Source organism: Meleagris gallopavo, chromosome 6 (assembly GCF_905368555.1).
Source record: "Meleagris gallopavo chromosome 6, MGAL_WU_HG_1.1, whole genome shotgun sequence".
NCBI classification, from domain to species: Eukaryota; Metazoa; Chordata; class Aves; order Galliformes; family Phasianidae; genus Meleagris; species Meleagris gallopavo.
In genome coordinates this window covers 49,257,588-49,279,018 of record NC_139409.1, presented here as the reverse complement: position 1 = coordinate 49,279,018, position 21,431 = coordinate 49,257,588, and the positions used below count along the sequence as shown (strand labels likewise).

General features: G+C 38.3%; 1 protein-coding gene across 8 annotated transcripts in view; it reads right to left on the bottom strand.

Moving 5' to 3' along the window:
• Positions 1 to 1,011: 1,011 nt before the first annotated feature.
• The window catches only part of CDK13 (cyclin dependent kinase 13), a 54,260-nt gene continuing 33,840 nt past the window's right edge, over positions 1,012 to 21,431 (bottom strand). For 2 of the 8 annotated variants that reach the window (XM_085226677.1, XM_085226676.1), the window contains exons 6-14: positions 18,545 to 18,734; positions 15,794 to 15,850; positions 12,674 to 12,775; positions 12,484 to 12,561; positions 10,615 to 10,731; positions 9,461 to 9,592; positions 6,903 to 7,108; positions 3,406 to 3,963; positions 1,012 to 2,246 (exon numbers count right to left, since the gene is read on the bottom strand). In XM_085226677.1, coding sequence (XP_085082803.1) covers positions 1,390 to 2,246; positions 3,406 to 3,963; positions 6,903 to 7,108; positions 9,461 to 9,592; positions 10,615 to 10,731; positions 12,484 to 12,561; positions 12,674 to 12,775; positions 15,794 to 15,850; positions 18,545 to 18,734 — 2,297 coding nt within the window. In that variant the 3' untranslated portion in view covers positions 1,012 to 1,389. The remainder of the gene's footprint in view (positions 2,247 to 3,405; positions 3,964 to 6,902; positions 7,109 to 9,460; positions 9,593 to 10,614; positions 10,732 to 12,483; positions 12,562 to 12,673; positions 12,776 to 15,793; positions 15,851 to 18,544; positions 18,735 to 21,431) is intronic. The other 6 variants (XM_085226680.1, XM_085226681.1, XM_085226679.1 and 3 more) reach the window with 5 other exon arrangements.

The window sequence follows — 21,431 nt, the reverse complement described above, 5'->3', positions numbered from 1 at the left end:
GAGGAACCACTTGTCATCACAGGAAAAAAAACATGCTCGATGTTATGATTATTGAGGAGTGGCTCTTGGTTAATTAAGAGTTTTAACTACAGTTATTTTATCCGCTGTTCAGAGAGACTCGATTCCGACACTAGAATACTCGGTGGAATAGCAGATACAAGGACGATTAGTTGGCACAATCAAGAGTTTACAGAATTAGAACTAGTGTAAAATGTCTGCTTTAAATACTGGTCATTTGTCCTTTGTTTACTTCCCATAATGCAGCAGTTGTGGTAATAAGGAGATAGCGTCAGCTTTTCACATACAGTAATTACTGCTGTTGACATTTAAGAGGAAAATTTTTTTTCACCACTCGGAAAGGACATAAAAAGCATAGTTTATTTGGCAGAGGAAGTAAATCAATTACTACAACTCCAAAGAGGAGCTGAGGAAAAACTGCGCTCTTCACTCTTCTCACTTTTGTAGCTTCTTACAAAGTTCAATTTGGAAATTATGACTTGATCAAGATAAGATTAGATGTCTAAATAACTGGTCCACATGAAGTAAACAACACAAAGTCATGACCTATTTGAGTTTCCTATTATTATCTGATTTTCTTGTTAACTATCTAGGTTTCAGTATTACTTTAGCATTGATTTATAGAGTACTTCCAACTTTTGCAGACCTTAAGCTTACGTGTTAAGGCACTTACCATTCAAGTAAAACAGTTTATATATAAACAAGCCTGGGAGATGGAGAGAACATTTTACCAGAGCATCCGTTCTTTTTTTCTTTTCTTTTCTTTTTTTTTTTTTTTTTTTTTTGGAAAGAAAAAATTAACATCGACCAAATATTTATAAAATTTTTCATCAAGAGAAAGGTTGTGTTTTATTATCTGAAATGAGCACAAAGTACGCCTTCCACAATAACACTGAAAGCAGTGCAATGACTGACAGTGACCTTTGACTAAAGGTAGTTCTGTAAAAAGAAAAATACCAAATAAATCAGTGCCCTGCTTTGATTGTTGTAAAATTCTTTTTTTTTTTTTTTTACATAAAAGTTGGTCCAAACTTACAAAAAAAGCACAAATGTGCATAGTTCAGAAGATCTGAAAGAGTGCCATAAAAAGCCGATGTCCCTAAATTTAGCATCCACTTAAAACTGCCAAAATACAAAAAAAAATTCAGAACTAGTTTGTGAACATGTACAATCAATTCATCTATTTTTCAGACAGCATGAGTTTTAAGCATTTTTAATTTTTCCTACTGTATGCAAGACCCTTTTCCACATAAAAATAAAGCTGTTGAATTAATATTATTCAAGTCTGTTGAATTGCTGCTTTAAACTGCAGCTAGAAAAAAAAAAAAGTTTTTCCAGATAAAAACGATGTGCCTGAGGAAAAACAGATACTCAAAATGGTAATCCTCTGCCTCGCCCCCTCACTGCAGATGTACTAATGTGCCCCCTATAGCCTTGGGAGTAGCCGGGTCCTTGTGCAGGAGATGTCCAGGTCTGTCCATGCACGTGGCTGATGCCACCAGGGTTTTCCTGTAAGTTACTTCCATAGCTATAGTTGTGCATCTTAGTAGGCAAGGAATGAGTACTCTCCGGCCCCACAGAAGCGTCCCTGCTGTTCCCCAGGACTGAGATTGGGCCGTGGCTGTATTCAAACCTATGGTCTTTATCTCCGCTAAATAGCATGGGGCCAGTGTTGAGGTAAATGTCTCCATAACCAGTTACTGAGCTGGGAAAGGACTCTGAAAAGGCAGACGGAGGAGGGGCACCTCCCGAGTGAGATGAAGCAGTACTGTAGTTATCCAAAGGCTGAATATCTGTGTTTCCGAGGAAGCTCCTTCGTTCTAGCGCTCCCGATGACCCGCTTCCTATGCCATCGCTACCGCCATAGTGAGCAGAGGAGAAGGTAGATGATGCAAAGTTGTCCTTGTAGTCTGGGCCTGCTACATAGGAGTCTCTAGCCTGGTAATCCACGCTCGTCTGTACGGGCTCCTCCGTTGTTGCCTGAGCTTGATGCTGAGCGAGCAGCTGCAGAAGCGCCGCTTTCACTCCTGCATGAGGATCTGTTCCTGAAGAGTTAGTTATAGGCAAATGCTGGTTCTCTGTCCGATAATCAAGGTCTTCGTCCGTGAGAGGCGGGGGCTCTGGGGGCTCCGGGGGACGCTGGTCTGGAGGCAGGATCCGAGGGCGTTCCTGTTCCGGCGTTCGGTTCAGGAGTCTCATCTCGGCCTGCCTAGCCAAGTCCTCTTGACCTATGCAGATGAGAAATAAAAGCTTTGGAATAAAAATATGCAATAACAATACCAGAACGGAAAGGGCTCTTTGCTAGAACATTAGAGAGGTTCATTAAAGTTCTCTTTAACTTAACTGATAAGTTTTACTCCTAGTTATTTTGGAGTAGGCAACAGTGTGGTTGCCTTAGGAAAGTGATACAAGGTTCTCTTCATAGTAAGATTACCAAGCAAGCAAAGTTTAAGAAAAGTGGTGCACATTCCTTTGACAAAAAATAAAAATAAAAATCCTGAAGCAATAAAGACTAGAAAGTTCGAAGAGTGACCAGGAACATTTGCAAATGGCACATATCAGAAAAGGTCTTCACGGAAAGAAGATTCAGAGAACTGCAAAGGTTAAAAGCAAAATAAAAACAACCTTAACACCCCGCTGCACAAAACCCACTCCCAAGCCACTTCAGAATATTTCTTTCAACAGCTGCCTGCACACTGCACACATCAATAAACCACAATAGCTGAAATAGCAGTTCAAGATGACCAAAAACAGAGCTCTCAACATCAAGACAACTAAGAAAGTCACTACTATAATCCAATGGAAACGTTCAGCCTACTGACAGTTACGGGCAACCAGCTACAGAATCTGCCACTAAGAAATTGATAATAATGCTCTACTCAGCATTAAAAAAAAAAACAAACAAGCAAGCAAGCAAACAAACAAAAACCGCAACCTTCACCTCAAAATAGGCTTTAACTAAACACACAGTCAAAACTGGTAAATTTGAGCTATGAATTCAATAGATGAGCCAACACCAGTGCCACTAAGAGAAACTCAAACTGCCATAAAAAAAAAAAAATCAATGCAACTGTTTCATCAGAAAAAGTACAGGTGCTGCACACCTGTCAGTATGGCACCTACTACAGTAAGACGCAAAGCCCAGCCAGGCATTTACATTCTCACCAAAAATTCCCAAACCAAGCAACCAACAACAAAAAAACCCACGAACCCAGCAGCTAGTACTTGAACAGTCACAATGCAAACAAAGGAAGCAACAAAATCGATGTAATACTCTCTCCTGTACTCACATAGACTGGTAATGTTAAGAGGTTAACCCTCTACCCCCAAACTAGCTGCCTTCACAGCTCAAGATACCTGTTGCTTAGCAATAAGAGCCGTCAGTACCTGCAGGCGTATATAATGACTTGATCAGATGTGGGTAACCGGGCGCTGGAGATTCCATGTCGTCCCGGCTGAGAGATGCAGGAGTGGTGGGCTCTGGAGGCTGCCTGAGTTGTAACGACATTTCATTTCCTGATCCGTTTTCCTTCTCCTCCAACACCAAATCTTTTTGTTTTGTTTGCTGAGCCTTTATTAACTGAGACAACAGAACAGCAAATGCACTCTGTACAGCTGCCTGGGCAGCGTCAGTTTCCACTTTGGGCTGACTCAGCTGAGCAGGTGGTACAGGAGGCTGCGTGACGGTCGGCTGTTTTAGGGACTCCTGTTCCGGCGGTGGCGGTGGAGGCGGCGGCGGCTGCTGCTGTTCTGACTGTTTTTCACCTGCTGACAAAATTCCAGCAGGAAGATTTATTTTATTTAGTTGCTGTTGAGTCTCTGGGTTTACCTTAATATTCAACACTTGGGCAAACTGCGCCAAACTAACACTTGTTTTAGACTGTAGGAGGTTTAGCAGGATTGCCACTTCATTCTGGTTTAACTGCTGTCCAGTGCTTGTTTTTGCTAAAGACAAAAAAGGTGTTTTTAAGAATTATACAGAATTTTCATATTTCAGAAACTCAAAATTAAGACTAATCTAACAAGGCTGTCACAACTGGCAAAGCGTGGTTTTGGACAACATAGAAACGGAATGCTTTTACAGATAAACTGCCTTTGGGGGAGTATCTATAGGAAATGGAATAGTAAGATCCAATATAAAGAAAGTGACTTCCAAGGGGCACACACATGCACTTGGACAGATGAGATACATCAAGCTGGAGCTCAATTTTCCACAATGCAACTAAGCTGGGGCTTAAGGCCACCTGCTTTAGGCAGCTGTAAGATTTCCAATCCCCACAAAATTTCCTATCTTTGACATATCACATCCCTCTGTTAAAAAGTGGCCATCTGCAAAACGCATTTCCAGTCACATTCTGGCCTGTTCTAATTCAGCATCTGGATTCTAACACCTGCTCAGTTGACCAGGCTGTAGATGACCCAGAAGCTAGCAGTATCAGTGCAAGGAAGCAAATGCTGAGCTTGAAAAACAAGTCAATCACTGAGTAGCAGGAAGATTCAGGTTTGTAAGGTACGCTCATTTAAAAAAATAAAAATAAAAAAAAATGGTGTTTATTTGACACAAGTAAGAGGAGACTGATGAAGGGGAAGATAAGTAAGGAAGTCAGAATACAGAAGTATTTTCTGAATTTCAAGCAGTCACTGTGTTAGTTTATTCTGAAAGGAGAAGTGAAGCAGCATGCCCCATAACTAGATGATTTAGAAAAGAAAGAAGGTGAAAATTAAAATGGATGTGTTTTTCTCTGAATTTCTGTAACCCAAGTCAACGTGCACATATTCTGCCTTCCTGCTAATATACTAATACATTCATTCCTGGCAGATTCAAAGCCACACCTGAGAAAAACAGTCACACAAAAAAAAATTAAGTAGTTGCCTTGCAAGACTAAGAAGAACACAGCTGGAAAGTGCTGCAAAAGTCACAACCAACTACCCTACTTGTGGATGTACACCAGGATGCAAGCACTTGGATTCTACTCGGCAAGGTTCTAAGGACTTTAAAGATTTTATACGTCCAAATACAAAAATAAAATCATCTTCTATTTAGCAATAGATAAAAACCATTAATGCCTTGTACTGCTGGATCTCAGCCAGCTGTCACACTTAATAGTATTTTGTGACATGGATGGTACGCTCAAGAAGATAACAAATTACATTCAAACTTCTCTCAGCTTGTCAATGTGCAAATTCAGCAGAAAGTGCCCCAAAGGGTAACTAACCTACCTGTTACATACCCTTTGACTAGTTTCAAGTCTATTCCAAGAACAAACCATACTCTGGGAAACCTATCAGTTTCTACCAGAACAAAATGAATGAGCTGTACACAGTTCCTGTTAAATTATAAGATATAATAACCAGGGTTCTCGTTCATGAAGCAGAACATCAGCAATTTATCTATTTTTTTAACCTCTTCTTTGTCACACACACACTCAGAAAAAAAAAGCAACAGTTTTGCTTAAAGCATGCATTTTCCATTTGTACACTTAATCCTTTAGCATGCCTTATGGATGATTTTAACTAAGGTTTATTAGGCTTTCAGGAAAAGCTTCACTGAATACAGAAAACACCTATACGCTGAACTGTCTAAGCTCTTTTTGTCGTCTTCTTTTATACCCACAGGTATTTTTCTACCTGATTATGTGTAAGCAGTATCTCAGCTCTGAAAGATTTCCTTTTTTTTTTTTTTTTTTTTTTTTTAATTTTTTTGTTTCTTTTTCTTTTTTTAACGTTTCATTTTAATGACTGATTACAGCAGGTCGCCAACATGTTAACTGCTACAGAAGCACAAGGAAAACTACTACTGTCCTCTGGGCTTTAAGCCTCAGTTTGCATTTGTGGGGTAAACACTGCGAGGGCTGCAGAAAGGCATCTTTGAAAATACTGCCAAAACTGCTCAGAGTGAGTGGTAGAGTGGCAGGAGCTCACAGCCAACTGATCAGCTCTTAGTAAGAAACAGGATGAATAGGAACAAGAAGCAATAAACTGCAGTAAAAATATGATGAAAATAACAATATGTACATATTTAACGTTTATCTTTGTGCAGTATATTTGGAGTTCTGCTCCACTGTTAAATGAAGAGTTGATTCAAGATGGCTAATATTCAAGAACTATCATGCTCAGTGAATCCATTTACTGTTTTTCTTCAGATCAACACCTGTGTAAGTATCATAGGATTTAAGGTCACTTTGCACAATTAATAAACGGTCTAAATTAAACTTACCAGGTATCTACTCAGTGCTGATCATCTCAACTGGTTTCCACATAAGGAGACCATTACTTTACTACTTATATTATTCTTCACTACGTAAGTGTACAAGCAAGACATTTCAGTTAAGTTTCTGAATTAATGGCTGTGCAAGCTGCAGAGGTAGTTACTACTTTTTAATAAGTTATTTGGGTGGTTGTTTTTTTTTTTGTTTGTTTGTTTAGTTTCTTTTTTAAAGTTGGGTTAACCCAAACAGCTTGGAAAGATGAAGGCCAAAGTGACACGCTGAGGAAATCTCTTCTATTTGAAGTGATGGCTGTTTTAAAGTCTGCCTTTTGGTCAGCTCATCTGTACCTTCAATCTATGAAGTCTGTGATGCTTAGAGTACGAACTGACTAGTGGGATTACAGAACATTTTTATCCCTTGTAAGGGATAAAACCTCCTCAAAAATACAGAGCAAGATAGTTGCTCTGGCTAGAAAAAAAAGAATAAAAAGGAATGCCTAGTTCCCAAAAATAAAGGCAAATCTTTTGTAACAAAGATTTAACTTACAATACCATTCCCTCCTTCAAGAATCCAGAAGACTCAAGAATCCAGTCAGTACTCTTAAAACAACACCTAAAATTTCTAGAGGTGCAATCCAAGTAGAAAGTAATTTTAAGAACCGAAAATATTACTGACCAAGTGCTACACTAGAGTTGCCCTGAGTTTTGAGTTGGGAAGAAGTTTGCATGCCTTGTGGGGTGTTGGTTCTGCTCTCATCCATGCCTAGAGACAGATCCTTCCTAGGGACTTTAGTCGCTGTTGCATCATCAGTCATGCCCATTTGCTTCTGTCTTCTGCGTTTTTTACTCCACAGCTCGTGGCAATCCTGCCACAAAGGAAGGCTGCAAAGAATGATTAGAGATCATCAGTTTTATCCCAGATTTTTAAAAAAATGTTTTTTAACTACAGTGGTAAAATAAATATTCAAATTATGCATAACACAGCATTTGTAAAGATGAACCTGCTGGAATTTAGAAATGCATCAGGAAACATTCGAAGCCAGATATGCTTTCCTGGGTAAAATCTCTTTTTCAATTGCCTATTTCATAAGTGCAGGTCTCTCTGGCAGAGAACAGGAATGTGCATCTCACTATGAGAATCAATGTCACTTTCTTGCTTGTAGAAGTACCACATCTGCACAATTACACTTATTCACAGTAACAGATATGGCTATCCAGTATTAGCAGCCATACAGCACAGGCAGCCAAGAAAGGGGAAAAAAAAATGTTGCAGGAATAAAGAGTACTCAACACTAACAAATTTAAGTTGATAGGAAGAATAAGGGATACCTCTAGTGCTTTAAGACAGACAAAAGCAGAGGAAAAGTATCTTCTACAGCACCCGTCGGACATTAGTTCAATCTTCCCATTATTATTCCTCCCTACAGGTATCCCAATTCAGATCTCTTGAGGAACACAGAATTCCATCCCATAGCTTATGGAAATACTGAGATATGGCATTAAAACAGGTCCTTCTGTTTTCCCTTACTACATATTAGTAGTAACTGTCTGAGCAGTTCTCTTACCCAGGAACGTGAAAAAAAATGAGGTGACAGATGATAAGAATCACTGGAAAGGAAGTTTTGACAGTTGCTTTCTACATTCTCTTTCTCCACAGAACAGCAGGTCAAAAGACCTGTCAGGTATTTACTCAACAACAGCTTGGATCAATCAAGAAACTATAAGAATTATCCTACAGTACTTGCAATCAGCAATGAGCAGCTGTTTCTTCCAAGAGAGGAACCTTATTCTTTCTTGAGAATAGTTATCATTTTCATTTCACTATGACAAATGTTGGTGTCCGTTTTTAAAAGGATACCAAAGGACAGTTTGTTTGTTTGCTTTTAATTTTCTTACATCAGTTTCTAGAATAGATGCACTACCAAAGCCCTGAAAAGAAGAAAATGTTTTCTTCTCATTCACTTTCTTCAAAATGCATCAGCAACAAGGTTCTGAGATTTTAATGAACAGCTTAATATTTAATACTGCTGTTTAGTAATATTCAGATGATGGAAAGAGACTCAGTCTTGTGCATCAAGATCATTACTACCTTCTATATGTAACAGGTAAGTCTTGAAAGATTTTTAATGAAATTCTTAGATAAAGCTGAACTATTTTTTCCAGTTGGTAACTAATTAATAAGAAGTCAGCACAGGCTGCCTTGAAGGTTTAGTCAAACTTTTAAAGAATTTAGTCAAACTATTAAATGTCCTGTCACTAGGCAGCTATCTCAAGGGAAAAGTTAAACTTGCAGACTCTTTGAATGTTTTTCATTGTTTTACTCAGGGCTTGTTCCAGTGCTATTTGTACTGCCTAAAGTGACAATCAAGTCACTGTAAAAAAAACCAAAAAACCAAAAAAACTACTGAACATTGCAATACATCTCTATTCAGAGGAGAGAAAAGAACAAATAAAAAGCCACACAAAATATTTCACTTCTGGAAAACCAGGCATCTCATTTGGCACAGTAAATCACGTATGGTATTTTACTTTAACTCTCAGATACCTTTAAAGAATTCTCTGCCTAATGTTATTCTACCATTGTATGGGAACTGTAAGATCACAGCCTGAACCAGTGATTGAGCACCTGTTGAAGAAGCACAGCTAGCCCTGGGAGCACAGGTGGAAGCAAAATCCTGAGTCCACCTCTCCCTAAACTCATTTAAGGGGCTGGCAGCTGAGAGAGAAACACCTCTATTCAGATATTACTTCCTTCTGGGAGTCTGCAGCAAGCTCTGGCCTTCAGAACGGGGTAAACTATTCTTTTCCTATTACTGGCATTTGACTGATGTTTCATGGGTCATCCTAAGACTTGTCAGAAGCAATTTCATACCTCCTCGCCTGAAAAAGCCATCAAAGAAGGTAATTCAGGTTCATGAGGGGCCCCAAAACCGTTGGAAAACATGGATACTGATAAACAGATCCATTCCTTTTTTTTTTTTTTTTTCAAATGACAGTAATAGTCACTAATTCCAGCAGCATCAATTCAAGCTCATCTCAGATCCTCACAGCCACTGATATCATGACGTAAAAGCCACTAAACTGCACTTCAGTGCAGAATCACCAACTGTACTTATTGACAATTTTCTTCTACAACAAGCTACTTTAACTGAAACACAATGAGCTTAATGAAGTCAGTACATGTTTGCTGCTGTTTCGTAGGAGTAAAGAATATTACTAATGGAAATGACTTACTCTGGGGGAGGCATTTTAGATGGTTCCACGTCTCGCAGAAACTCGCACTGAAGAGCTTGTTCAGCTGTGCAGCGCTTGCTGGGATCCAGAGCAAGCATGTAATCAAACAAATCTAATGCAGCTGGTGGGATGCTGCAAAAGAACACAATGGAAAAAAGCATAAACTGTTTTTTGAATCACGTACTTCAGTGCAAAGTTTTAATAAGAACACCTCTCCAGAATAACTGAACATCTAAAATGAAGCCAGGACTTACTTTTAAGAGGCAGATAACAAAGTTCATCTTTACCAACCTCTGTAAACACAGAAACCCAAGTGTGTTATGGGTTTGTTTTGGTTTGGTTTGTTTGTTTGTTTTTTGCAGAGGTGGGGGTGACTTCAGGCAGTTGTGTTTCTGTATGTGGCTGACTTGCTTGAAATACTGCTCTTATTGAAAAAAACAACAACAAAAAACAACCAACATCAAAAACCCAACAGAATTGAAGCCAAGACTATAGTATTACTTGACACTTGGGAATTTAGTGCATAGAGAGGTGCAATTTTGTATGGACCAAGCAAAACAACTCTACTGCTTTAGGAAAGCCTTGTTAGTTCAAGCAGGATGATGCATTGATTCTAAACCCTGAAGCAGATGAAGGAAGGGAACAATCCCTTTAAATTGAATCTACAGCTGCTTTCTATAGCTTTCATGTGTGACATTTGCAAAAAAAAAAAAAAAATGATCCAATGGTACATAGTATTTTAGAATACACGGTTCAGGTAACTCTTGTGTTGAATGAATTTATGACCCAAAAGACTGTGACATTAACCAGACTTCATATTTAGCTGTAACCAGTTGTCCTAATAAAAAACAATTAAGTACTGCAAGCTGTTTTTTGGACAGGGAAAGCAAGCAGGTGTACCAATCACGGAAAACAAATGTCTCCTTAGGTGAAAGCTGACAGGTGGCTGAAATTTTAGGGCCTTCTTTCTCCCTTCTCGAAACTTTATTAAATAAGGGTTAATACAAGCTCTGCAGGAATCTTCTAGGAATCGAAAGCCATTTTTCTTTACACATGACTGTTTTCTAGAAACTGGCTGAACATACATTAGTTCAAAAAGATGCCAGCAACACTTAATGCTGTTACAATTGAGTAAACTAATCCTTTGTCCTTACAATGCAAACTCTTCTCTCAGTTTTCGACGATACTGCTTCTTTGGTTTCATTGTGTTGAAATAAGCTAATTTTATAACATCAGGCCACACTGCTGGACAAGGGCTCCCACAAATTCGGCTGTACAAAAAGAGGGGGAAAGAAAGGTATGAGATCCAAAAGCACAAGTGTGCACAGCTGTCATTTTATTCTTAGAAGTAAATACAAAACTCATTTTCTCATTTTAACATTCAGTTTCATTTAGCTAAAATTTCTCTACAGTATAAGGCCTAACACCATTAAGGAATGGTTAATTATCTAGGAAAGGTAACTACCCTTCACAGACTAAACTTCACAAAATCCATTATTTCTGTGCCCCAACCACTCTAAAGCATCTTCTGCACAAAAGGTTACCTTCTGAAAGTCAACTAACTATGTCTGGACACCATTCCATGTATTTGATCTGGAGCAGTGGATAACCCAGATCTAGGGTGCTGGGCTGTTAGTTCCTAATTTCAGAGAAGAAAGAAATACCAAAGGCCTGAACAAATATTAACTTTAAGACTAACAAGAATTTAGTTGACACAGAAGATGCTCTTGGAGGAAAAAACAAAACAAAACAAAACAAAACAACCAACCAGTTAAGTCCTAGGGGTAAATACAACCTTTTAGCAGCTTGTTTATTTTTACTTTTTCATTTCAGTTAAAAGTCTTCTGTGTTGGGCCTAATCTATCTCCATATATAGAATTGTCCTTAGCCTCACTCCTCCCATTCTGTCCATGCCTGTTTTGTCCCATCAAGGATGGTAGCACAGCCTAACACCACGCTGCTCAGCAGAAGAATGGGAGTGGCAATTTACCCTGCAAAGTTTAAGACTTTGATGAAGGCAGTCAATAAAAGAAATATATTTCCCTAGTTCACTCTTTTCCATTTATTTGATTTAAATTGCTTGTGCAAGAGACTTAAGTATGAATTAATTACGTCCCTATGTTAGGAGTACATTACTTTCAGGAAGAAAATAAATTCTATTTTTTTTCTAATAGAGTTTACTTCAGTTCTATATTTGAGCATTAAAGCTAGAAAGAATAAAATGTAGAACTGTTGACTGTAACATGACGGTTACAGAGATTGTGTATAAAATTATAAAATAAAACTGATATATTACACCTAAACAGTCTCCAAATGCATAGTACTGAATAAAATGGAGAGGAAAAATGCTCCAAGCAGCTAGCTGCCAGCATTCTTCTTTCCTGCAGAAAGAAATCTCAAAATCTGGATTTGCTGCACCAGGAGGTAAAATTTCTGATGACTGCGCTCTCACTGCCATCTGGTGGACAAAAGCAAAGATTTCCAAAATCAAGAACTTTGTTCTTCTACCGAATGATCACTGGAATGTTTTGCACCTCCTAAAAACTTTATTTCTCTTCATCAGCTAGTAAGGTATTACACAGAAGCATACTGTCATTTAATCTATCTTGAAAAACATTTCAATATATAACTTACATTTTAAAATACTTTGATTTTTAAAATAATTTTACTATTCACTCTTCTGGTTCTTTAAGTTCTACAGGACTCACTCTCCTTCCCCCTTGTTTTTATGAAGAGGGTGTCTGCTCACTTGATTTGCTGTAAAGAATTTGTGATGCCATCTTAAAAAGGAATTACATTCTTTTACACTTCAGTAATAGGAAAAGCTCCAGCTGCATTTTGAAACACTTCCCCACATCCAAACTTCAGACACTTATTCTATGTGCCCCTGAAAACCACTAGTATCTCACACAGGATGATAATGAAGTACTTGTAAACGTTAGCAGTGTGTTACCTTTGTTTTTAATGTGAAAAAGATTGGCAGTTTATCAGGCACCTACCACACTGTAGTGCCTGCTAGTTACCTTATAAGTTCCAGCTGAGCAAGTTCTTGATTTGCTTGAAATATTGGCTTTTTTGTAAAAAGTTCACCCAGGATGCAGCTGTAAAACAGTTTCATACAATTTCATCATTATGGCTTCCAGTACAGACTGACAGAAATATTTACTGCTGGCTTGTTGTTATGCTTGCTACACTTCTGTACCAAACTCTTACCCACAGCTCCAGACATCGATAGCTGGCGTGTATCTTTCTTCTCCAAGCAGTAGTTCAGGAGGCCGATACCATAATGTAATAACTTTGTTGGTATATGGTCGGCTGTTGGGGGGAGCAAAAAAAAGAGGACTATCATTTTGCTACAATCTTATTTCCGAAAAAAGTGATATTTTGAGGGGTTTAATTCTACGGTGTTATTTAAGGACAACGTTGTCTTCCTTTTTTTCAGTTCTACAAAGTTACAACTGCAAAAAAGCAACACATCCATCTGACCAAGGCTATCGAAGAACAGTCTGAAACAAGACCTCAGAGATACACAAATAATCACCAAGCCATCTTGATGCTATGTGCATCCTGTATTTCAAATACTTAAACAGCAATACTGTTCACTTATTACACTGCTAGCCATTTCAGAAAAAAGACCTGCTTTGATAAAAAAGTGATTTCTTGACAACTGTTAATTATTAGAATATTGAACACAGGATCTCTACAAACATTTTAAAAAGGGGAAAAACAGTCACTCTCCTCTCTGGAAAGAAAGAAACAAAACCTCTCTCTCAAACTATGTCCTTCAACAACTCTGAATTCTAAGTCTGGACCATTTCTAATATATTCCTTTATTTCAACATTTTTAATTCTTTACAGTTCTAACCAGAAGTTCTGGTCATCGTGAATAATCCTTTCCATCCTCACACTAACGCAAGGATTCCGCTATCCTAGACATGCATTTTCTGTGGACTGGCCAACATAGAGCATCAACAGTTCAGAATGGGAGTCATAGCAGATGTTAGGGTTGGGCTGTTTTCTACTTAGTTTTTGCTTTGTTTTTAAAGAGGGGTGATGGGATGGGACGACAGTAGGATGGTTCTTAAAAATCATAAAAAACATCCTTCTAGTTTTAAGATCTCAAGATTACCAATACTAAGCAACTCCAAAGAAAAAGCAGAGTAGCATTAAGCACAGTGTTTTTTACAAGTTCTTGCAATATGCTTAGTTCTACAGGTATCATTTCTGCAAAATTGTCCCAGCTTTTTTCATAAAGTCCCCTATTTTTGTTTTATTAAAATTAATACAGCGTGTTGGTTTTTTTTTTGGAAGCAGTTCCATCATATATTTATCTCTGAAGCAAACACCCATCTTCAAAACGTTTACATGGTATGGACTTCCTCTACAGATAAGCCACTCACATATATATATTAGTATATTGGCATTTTTGTTTCAACAGCTGTTTTCTCAAACAATCTGTCATAGCTCTAGCTCTACTCTAAACATATTAAAGCCTCCAAAATAACATTTAAAGAAGAAACTAGAATAACCAACAGGAATTCAGTTACAATTTTATTTCCTCTCCATCATGCTCCTTCTAAACTCTGTAACCTTTTGAAAAGCGTGTCATTCCAACAACAGTAAAGAACAAGAGTAAAATACACAAACTTAATCATCACGTATATGCTTGTTGGTGTACATCAAGTACTGATGTTACTGCAGGTCAGAAGCTATTCAGAAGGAAAATGAACGCCAAAAGAATTGCAAAAAATATACTAATGAGACTCTAATAATCTCCCCAAGCTCAATTAGCAATTTTATTAGCTAGAGTAAGTACATTTTAGTCTTGTTTAATTTATCTATAATGAGCTAATGTTGTTTTCACATTCAGTAAAACCTTATTTGCATTATAAGGATGTTGAACTTTCACTCTTTCAATTCTTAACATTTAGTTCTACAACCAACATTTAAATTTAAAAAGATATTAAAAATAATGACAGTAAACCAACAAGAAGTCAGTTTAGTGAAGATTAAAATAGCTAGGTAGGATGGTATCATCTCTTTAATTATAAGTACATCCAAAATGAAAGTGAATTAGAATCACAGAACCAACAAGATTGGAAAAGACCTCCAAGATCATCCAGTCCAGCTGTCCACCTACCACCAATATTTCCCATTAAGCCGTGTCCTTTAGGACAACATCTAAATGCTTCTTGAACATCTCCAGGAATGGAAAGTCAACCACCTCCCTAGGCAGTCCATTCCAGCTTCTGATCACTCTTGCAGAGAAAAAAAAATTTCTAACATCCAACCTGAACTTCCCTTGGCATAACTTGAGACCATTCCCTCCAGTTCTATTGCTAACTGCCTACCAGCTGCTACAAATGACCTAACCCAAATACTGTACTCCAGTTTCCCTAATTGTTACTTGAGCATACCTTCCTGAAATAACAGCTCAGAAGACAGTGAAAACAACACTGTTGCATTGAAGAACGTCAGAGGTCTGTGAGAAAATAAACTCATAAAACTGATAATGCAGATATAGTTTGCCAAATTAGGCATGCAGAACTCAAAGGAAGCTTAATACCTAACATTCTCAATATCAGCCATCCGTCGTACATATCGATACAATTAACATTCAAACTTGACTTTGAAAATCTCAGTCCAAATAACAAATACATAACACCACAATATATATATATATTAAAATTCTTAATCATAAAGGCTGTGCACCTGTTTCCTGGAGTACAATTGTAACAAAGCCATCAAAAACAGAAGCACAAGTCACAAGAGGTTTCAGAATAGCCTTTATTTAAACTTGTATCTCTGTTTCCAACAGATGTAACAGGACTGACTGCCTAAAGAATACAATAAACCTCTTCAAATTTAAGATTAAATCTTACACAAAAGTAATGCTTAAAAAAAAAAAGAAAATAGACAGTAAATGGATTGGATTTATGTCAGAATAAGTGTCACTGTTCCTAAATAAACCTTTCCTAGGTACATCACCAGACAGAACATAAGTTTACAAGACCATAAACTAACATTTAGTAAATGTCTACAGGATGTAACCTACTTAAAGCTGCAACTCAATCTCCAAACAATATACAGCTCCTCTCTACAGTTATTTACCCTCAATAGTCATAAGGGCACTCACTTGTACAAAGGGAGCTTTGTGTTTGTATGCTGCATGAGATAACATGCACTTCTTGCAATTTCCTAAGCAGCACTACTTATGTTACAGTACAATAACATCTCCAGACAGATAGTTTTTTTTTCAGCCCTCATAATACTCAAGAGTTATGAAAGAAGACATACCTGTCAATGCTTTTTCACAGTACAATTGTATCTTACCTTTCTTCCGAGTTGTACAGCCGAGCAAGCCCAAAATCTGCAAGCTTTATCTGCCCTCTGGTGGAAAAAGGAAAGAATTATTTAGGACTTAACCCTGCTAAAACTAGTTGAAGTTTCAGATTTTCAGACAGCTGCAACTGAGCTTCAGGAAATGCCTTACAAATCACGTATCTCTTCAATTAAAAATACACTAACCTACTCACTATCAAAGAAAAGCAAGCAAAATTAAATACAGTGACAAAGTGGAATTTACATCACTGTATGCTACTCAAGATTTAGGGTGTATACTGTTAAACATTCAAACCAACAACTCTGCAGGAAAAAAAACTGATGGAGGAAACTTCTTTATTTTTTGATGCTTTGATAGTTAAAGTACTGCTAGCATAAGGAATTGCACAGCAAAAACAATAACAACAAAAACCTAGCAGCAACCCTACTTCCTTCTAGTAAGTCTAAGCACTGTTTTGTTCTTCTGAAGCTTAAACATGGCCTTCAAATCAGGAAAACCAACCAGATAAGGGCTTCTATTTTTGCCAGCAGCCAATTTGCTGAATGATAGAAGCCCAAAGCCCTTGAGTTTTCCCATACACAAGAGGAAATGTGGATGATACAGAGCTTTGCCTGGCTTTCTTTATTTGCTTTTGCCACAAACACTTTCACTACTCAGTGAGAAACCCCTACTGTCCACAAAGCTGGGATAATTTAAACATAAAGCAATCTGCATACATGGAAAACATTTGGCAATGTTACATGGATTCTTTGTTTCAGTTTGGTTTCCCTGTAATTATGAGTTTTAACTCATGTGACTTTCAAATAAATGAAAGTTTTGGCTATTTCATCAAATTACAGCAAGACTTGAAGATATCTGAGAGAATGAGTTTTGTGATAACAAAATACACAGATTACAGTTTGTATTTCTTTTTTCCCCTCATCCATATGCCTGAAATTACTGTAACACTTCATGGTAGTGCTCCAAAAGCAAATAAATGTTTCCCTAAAACTTCCCTAAAAACTGTACTTTTATTCTTCAGATCCTGTATTTGTAGACTATCAAACAATTTTTGAGTACAGATGTTTAACTTGCATAGCTAAAATACATACAATCCGTGTCTTTCACTTTCAGGCTGTAATGGTAATGGCACTTTAGAAGCATTGGCTTAAAATTATTCGAATCAACTAAGTTTTTCTTCTTCGAGTGGAAATCTCTAAGATACTCACAAAACATCCTAGGGGAAAATACTGTTTATCCTAGAGTCAAGGGAGCATGGTACAGCAGAAAGCACTGCCTCTACTGTAACGTGCTCTTCTCCAATGTCAAGTTATATCTCAGCTTCTGAGCTCCCAGACGTGCACAGTGACAGCATCACCACTGGACTAACAGACAAGAAAGATCAGGTGAATGGGCAAGGTGAGCTATGTGGAGGCATGTGTACATCTGTGTGAGAGTCTATATCAGAGTCTTGCAAGGTTGGTGGCATCCAGAGCTGAAAACAGTCTAATATTAATTTAAAAAAAAGAAGAAAAAAAAAAGGACAAAAAAGGGAAATTCAATTTGGACAAACCTGGGACAAAACTAAGGCCCTACTAAATAAGATGTTTTTTGCCCAGTATTTTATCTCCAACAATGGCGTGAGCAGATTTTTAAGGAGAATGTGTAAAACTTCCCAGCTTTGAGGCTCACCTTCCTTCTACACACCCAGCACCACTGGATTAGGGCTGCCTGTCTAATGCTTTTCACAGATTTTAATGACATCCATGAACTTGTCTTGTCCTTTTCTGAATCTTACGATACTACCCTGAAAGCTTCCTGATTCAGCACATCCCAGAAACTGACAACCTGTTCTGTACTGGTAAGAATATCTGTCAAATCTGTTACTTACAACTTCTTACTGTTGCTCCCTAGTTTTAGTAGAGTTGGACGTAGTGAACAGGAGTTCTGCACTGAAGTTATCTGCTAGCTTCCTAATTTTTCACACCACAATCATACACCCACTTCAAAACAGAGTTTTTTGAATATTCCTCCTCCTACTCTTTAACCAACTTTAGCTGTCCTCTGTATACTCTGCAATTCTATTTTGTCTCCTTTGAGATACAGGTACAAGAATTCAAGACAGAGACAGAAGTTCTACACAGTAAGAAAGCACTGTGTCTCACTCTCAGTATCCTTCGTAACAGTGAATTGCAGTTGTGATTTTAATTTTTGCTGCTGCTGCACATTCAACAAAAGCATGTTTACTAATATGGGTTTTTTTTTTAACCACTTGTGATTATAAATTCTTCTCTCCCTTTGATCGTGGCTGTAATTGCAAGCCAAAACGTGATTGAAAATACCTAATCAAATATTGTTACAAAGTATTATCCTGATTAATAAGAGTGAAGACTTTTGAATTCTGCCACAAAGAAGCAGCCTATCCACACTTCATTTTGAAATGATGGTAAAAAAGAACACACAGATTTCCTAAAACTCTGTTTTAACTAAACTCAGGTAACTTTTCCCCATCCTCTCACTTAACAGACACAAGTTTTAACCTTGCTATTTTAACATACAAGTTTAAAAGACAACTGTTAGATCCAGTGTCAAGCAGAAATATTACCAGATTATTATTTTACAGTTGATTTCTAAATAAGATAGGCAATCTATAAAAAAAACTTTGGCTCATAGATTATAGCAGATGAACTGTATAGATTATAAAAAAGATTTAAATATGATCCCAACATACAACATTTACATACTGGAAACGTTATTCATACCTATTATTTAGTAGAATATTTGAACATTTTATATCTCTGTGCAAAAAGTTCTTCTTATGGCAGTAGGCCAAACCCTCCATCAGCTGTCTCATAAATGATTTTATATGATTTTCATTAAAATGAACCAAACCAGATTCCAGCAATCCCATCAAATCATGGTCCATATATTCAAATACCAGATAGAATGCACCTAGAAAGGAGAAACAGGAAACAGAAAGAGAGAGACTGGTTTATCAGCAGTCCAAAAACACTGTTGCTCCATACTTTTGAAAATGGGAATTGTTTTTCACACAACTATTTGTGTGTTGTTGCAACGTTTGTAGTTGCACCTCAATTTCCTATAACAGCAATAAAATAATCTAATGAAGTGTTTTCATAACATTGCTTTTCCATGGAAATAATTATTCCAGTCATTAAACGCTTGCGAAAACAAATAATTCTACAATGCAGTGCTTTACCTTACATAAACACAAGTTCTTCCTATGGCTCCTCATCAAAAACATGCCACAGGTAGAGCTGCCAGCTACTAAATCAAGTACTAGATCAGACTGTCCAGGGCCCCATTCAGCCTGGCCTTAAACACCAGGGACAGAGCATCCTCTCTGGGCAACCTGTTTCAGCACCTCACCACTCTCTCAGTATCTGGCCATACCTCATATTAGCTCATCTTATTCCATAAATAAACCCATTAAAGCCACAGGTCTCTGATAAACACAAGTATTCCTAAAAAGGAAATATGTTACATACACCTGATGCAGCAACAGACAACCTCCAGCACAATGTTATGTTTAGCACTGATTTTTTCCCGTTTTAACTCTAGGGCAGAGACAATGCAGACCTTGCAGAGCACTGGTTGCAATGCAGAAACTACATTAGTGGGATCTGTCCATCTTCCATTTTCAAATATCTCCCCAAGAGATTTCAGAGCTATCACTTTAAAGTGGAAGAAGCTTCTGCCCAACAAGAACTCACTACGGTTCTAGCTTCCAAATGAGAAGTTCCAATTCAGAAGCTAGTGAAAGTCCTGTAGCAGCAAGGGGAATTCAGCTTGCTAAGATATACATTCACAGCCAGATTTTGGCAAACTGATGTGCTTTCTTGCACAGTGGCTGAAAATGAAAGGGAAAAGTGCTATCGAGTTTAAATTGTGTCTAGTATTTAGTATTTAAACAACCAGGTAAAAATTATACATTAAGTGCAAAACTTGAGACAAAGATCAGTGAAAAGCAGCTAAACTATGGGCCACTGCCAGAGAGGCTGTGGTTCATGGCTTTCAATCCATCTCTTTTTGTCCTGCTGTGGACAGTAGGATGGAGGAAATAAGATACCATTTATAAAATATCCATCTGGGTGCACAGAGGAGGTGGAGCAGAAGATAAATCACCCAGATGCAACACAGTCCCACCACTTCAATAAAACGAAGGAAAGAAAAGCATTGAGAGCCATACAACAACAGAAGCCTGCTGAGTTAATATCTACCTAAACCATTCACCAGTGCAGCTCACCAGTTCTAGACAGTAAAGCACAGAGGCTCCTAATCTTGGCCTTTGAAAACTGGATAGCTAGCAACCGGTGTTAGTTCTGCTTGGCTGACAATTGCTGAAGGACAAAGCATGATGGATTTGAAAATCCCTTGAAACAAACCACGTGATACTAATGCAGCAGTGCCAGAATAATCTACACATCCCCTTCAGAAGATGCCAGCTCAACAAAACTGGATACCAACAACCTACCCAGACTGAGTGCCTGCTCAGAAACGCCGAGGTTCAGGTCTCTGGCTGCAGGGAGTGCCTGAGCCTGTGGCTACCCCCGCAGGATGGTAGAGACACCACTGCATGAGGTGTGAGAAGGTGAAAGATCTGCTCAGCCTGATGGCAGAGCTCAAGGAAGAGGTAGAGAGATTAAGGAGCATCAAGGAATGTGCGCAGGAGATAAGACGGATAGAGCAACTCCCTGCCATATCTACAAGAAAGGCACTGTGGTGATATACCCTAAGAAGTGGCAGAACCCCTGTCCTGTCACCATCAAGGCAAAGGACCTAAGAGATGGGGAGGAATGGAAGCAGGTCCCTGCTTGGCATCACAGGAAAACCACCCTCCCTACCTACTTCACCTTTCCCACGTGCCCTTATGCAATAGGTTTGAGTTTCTGGAACTCAAGGGAATGCGGTGGAAAATTTACCCAAGAGGTTGCCTAGGGCAAAGAGGTTAACTCTACGCCTCAAGATTGCCTCTACCAAAAAAGAAATAAGTACAATTCCCTTCTGAGGCCTCCATACATACATCAGCCAGACCTGATCTACAGTATTCCATATAGCTACCATATGATAGGGTATCCCATTTGTATTCCTACCTGTAGAGTGCTGCTTCCCTAAGGCCCAGGTCAGGGACATCACGAGGAGACACCTTAGTCCAGTTCACCCTTCTAATTAGAAGTCCCTCAGTGACCCAGAAGTCGCTGAGAAAAGCCTGAGAGCTATCATCAAAAGGGACTTCAGTGGACTGTGACAGTTGGTGGATGGAGCAGGAGTACATTGTAGTGTTTTCCTCTATCCCTTCAGTGGCAGGGATACTGAGAGGAGCAGGAAAATCCATCTGAAAAAATACATGGCTGAGAGGCTGGTGCTACCGCAGGAATTTTTTATTATTATTATTATTTTTTTAACCATGGGGGAGTTTCCTTGGCACCTGGCCTGATGGCTGCTGATGGGGTCAACCTAAGTCACTGGGGAAAGAATTCCGGCTGGATTCACTGAAGTCATTAAACTTGGTTTGAAGGGGGAAAGGTGTGATAGCAAGCTTACCCATGGCAAGGTGTGGGATAGAATAACTAAGTTCAAGGGACACAGTGCTAGTAAGATGCCCCCTAACCTACTATTCTTATGAAG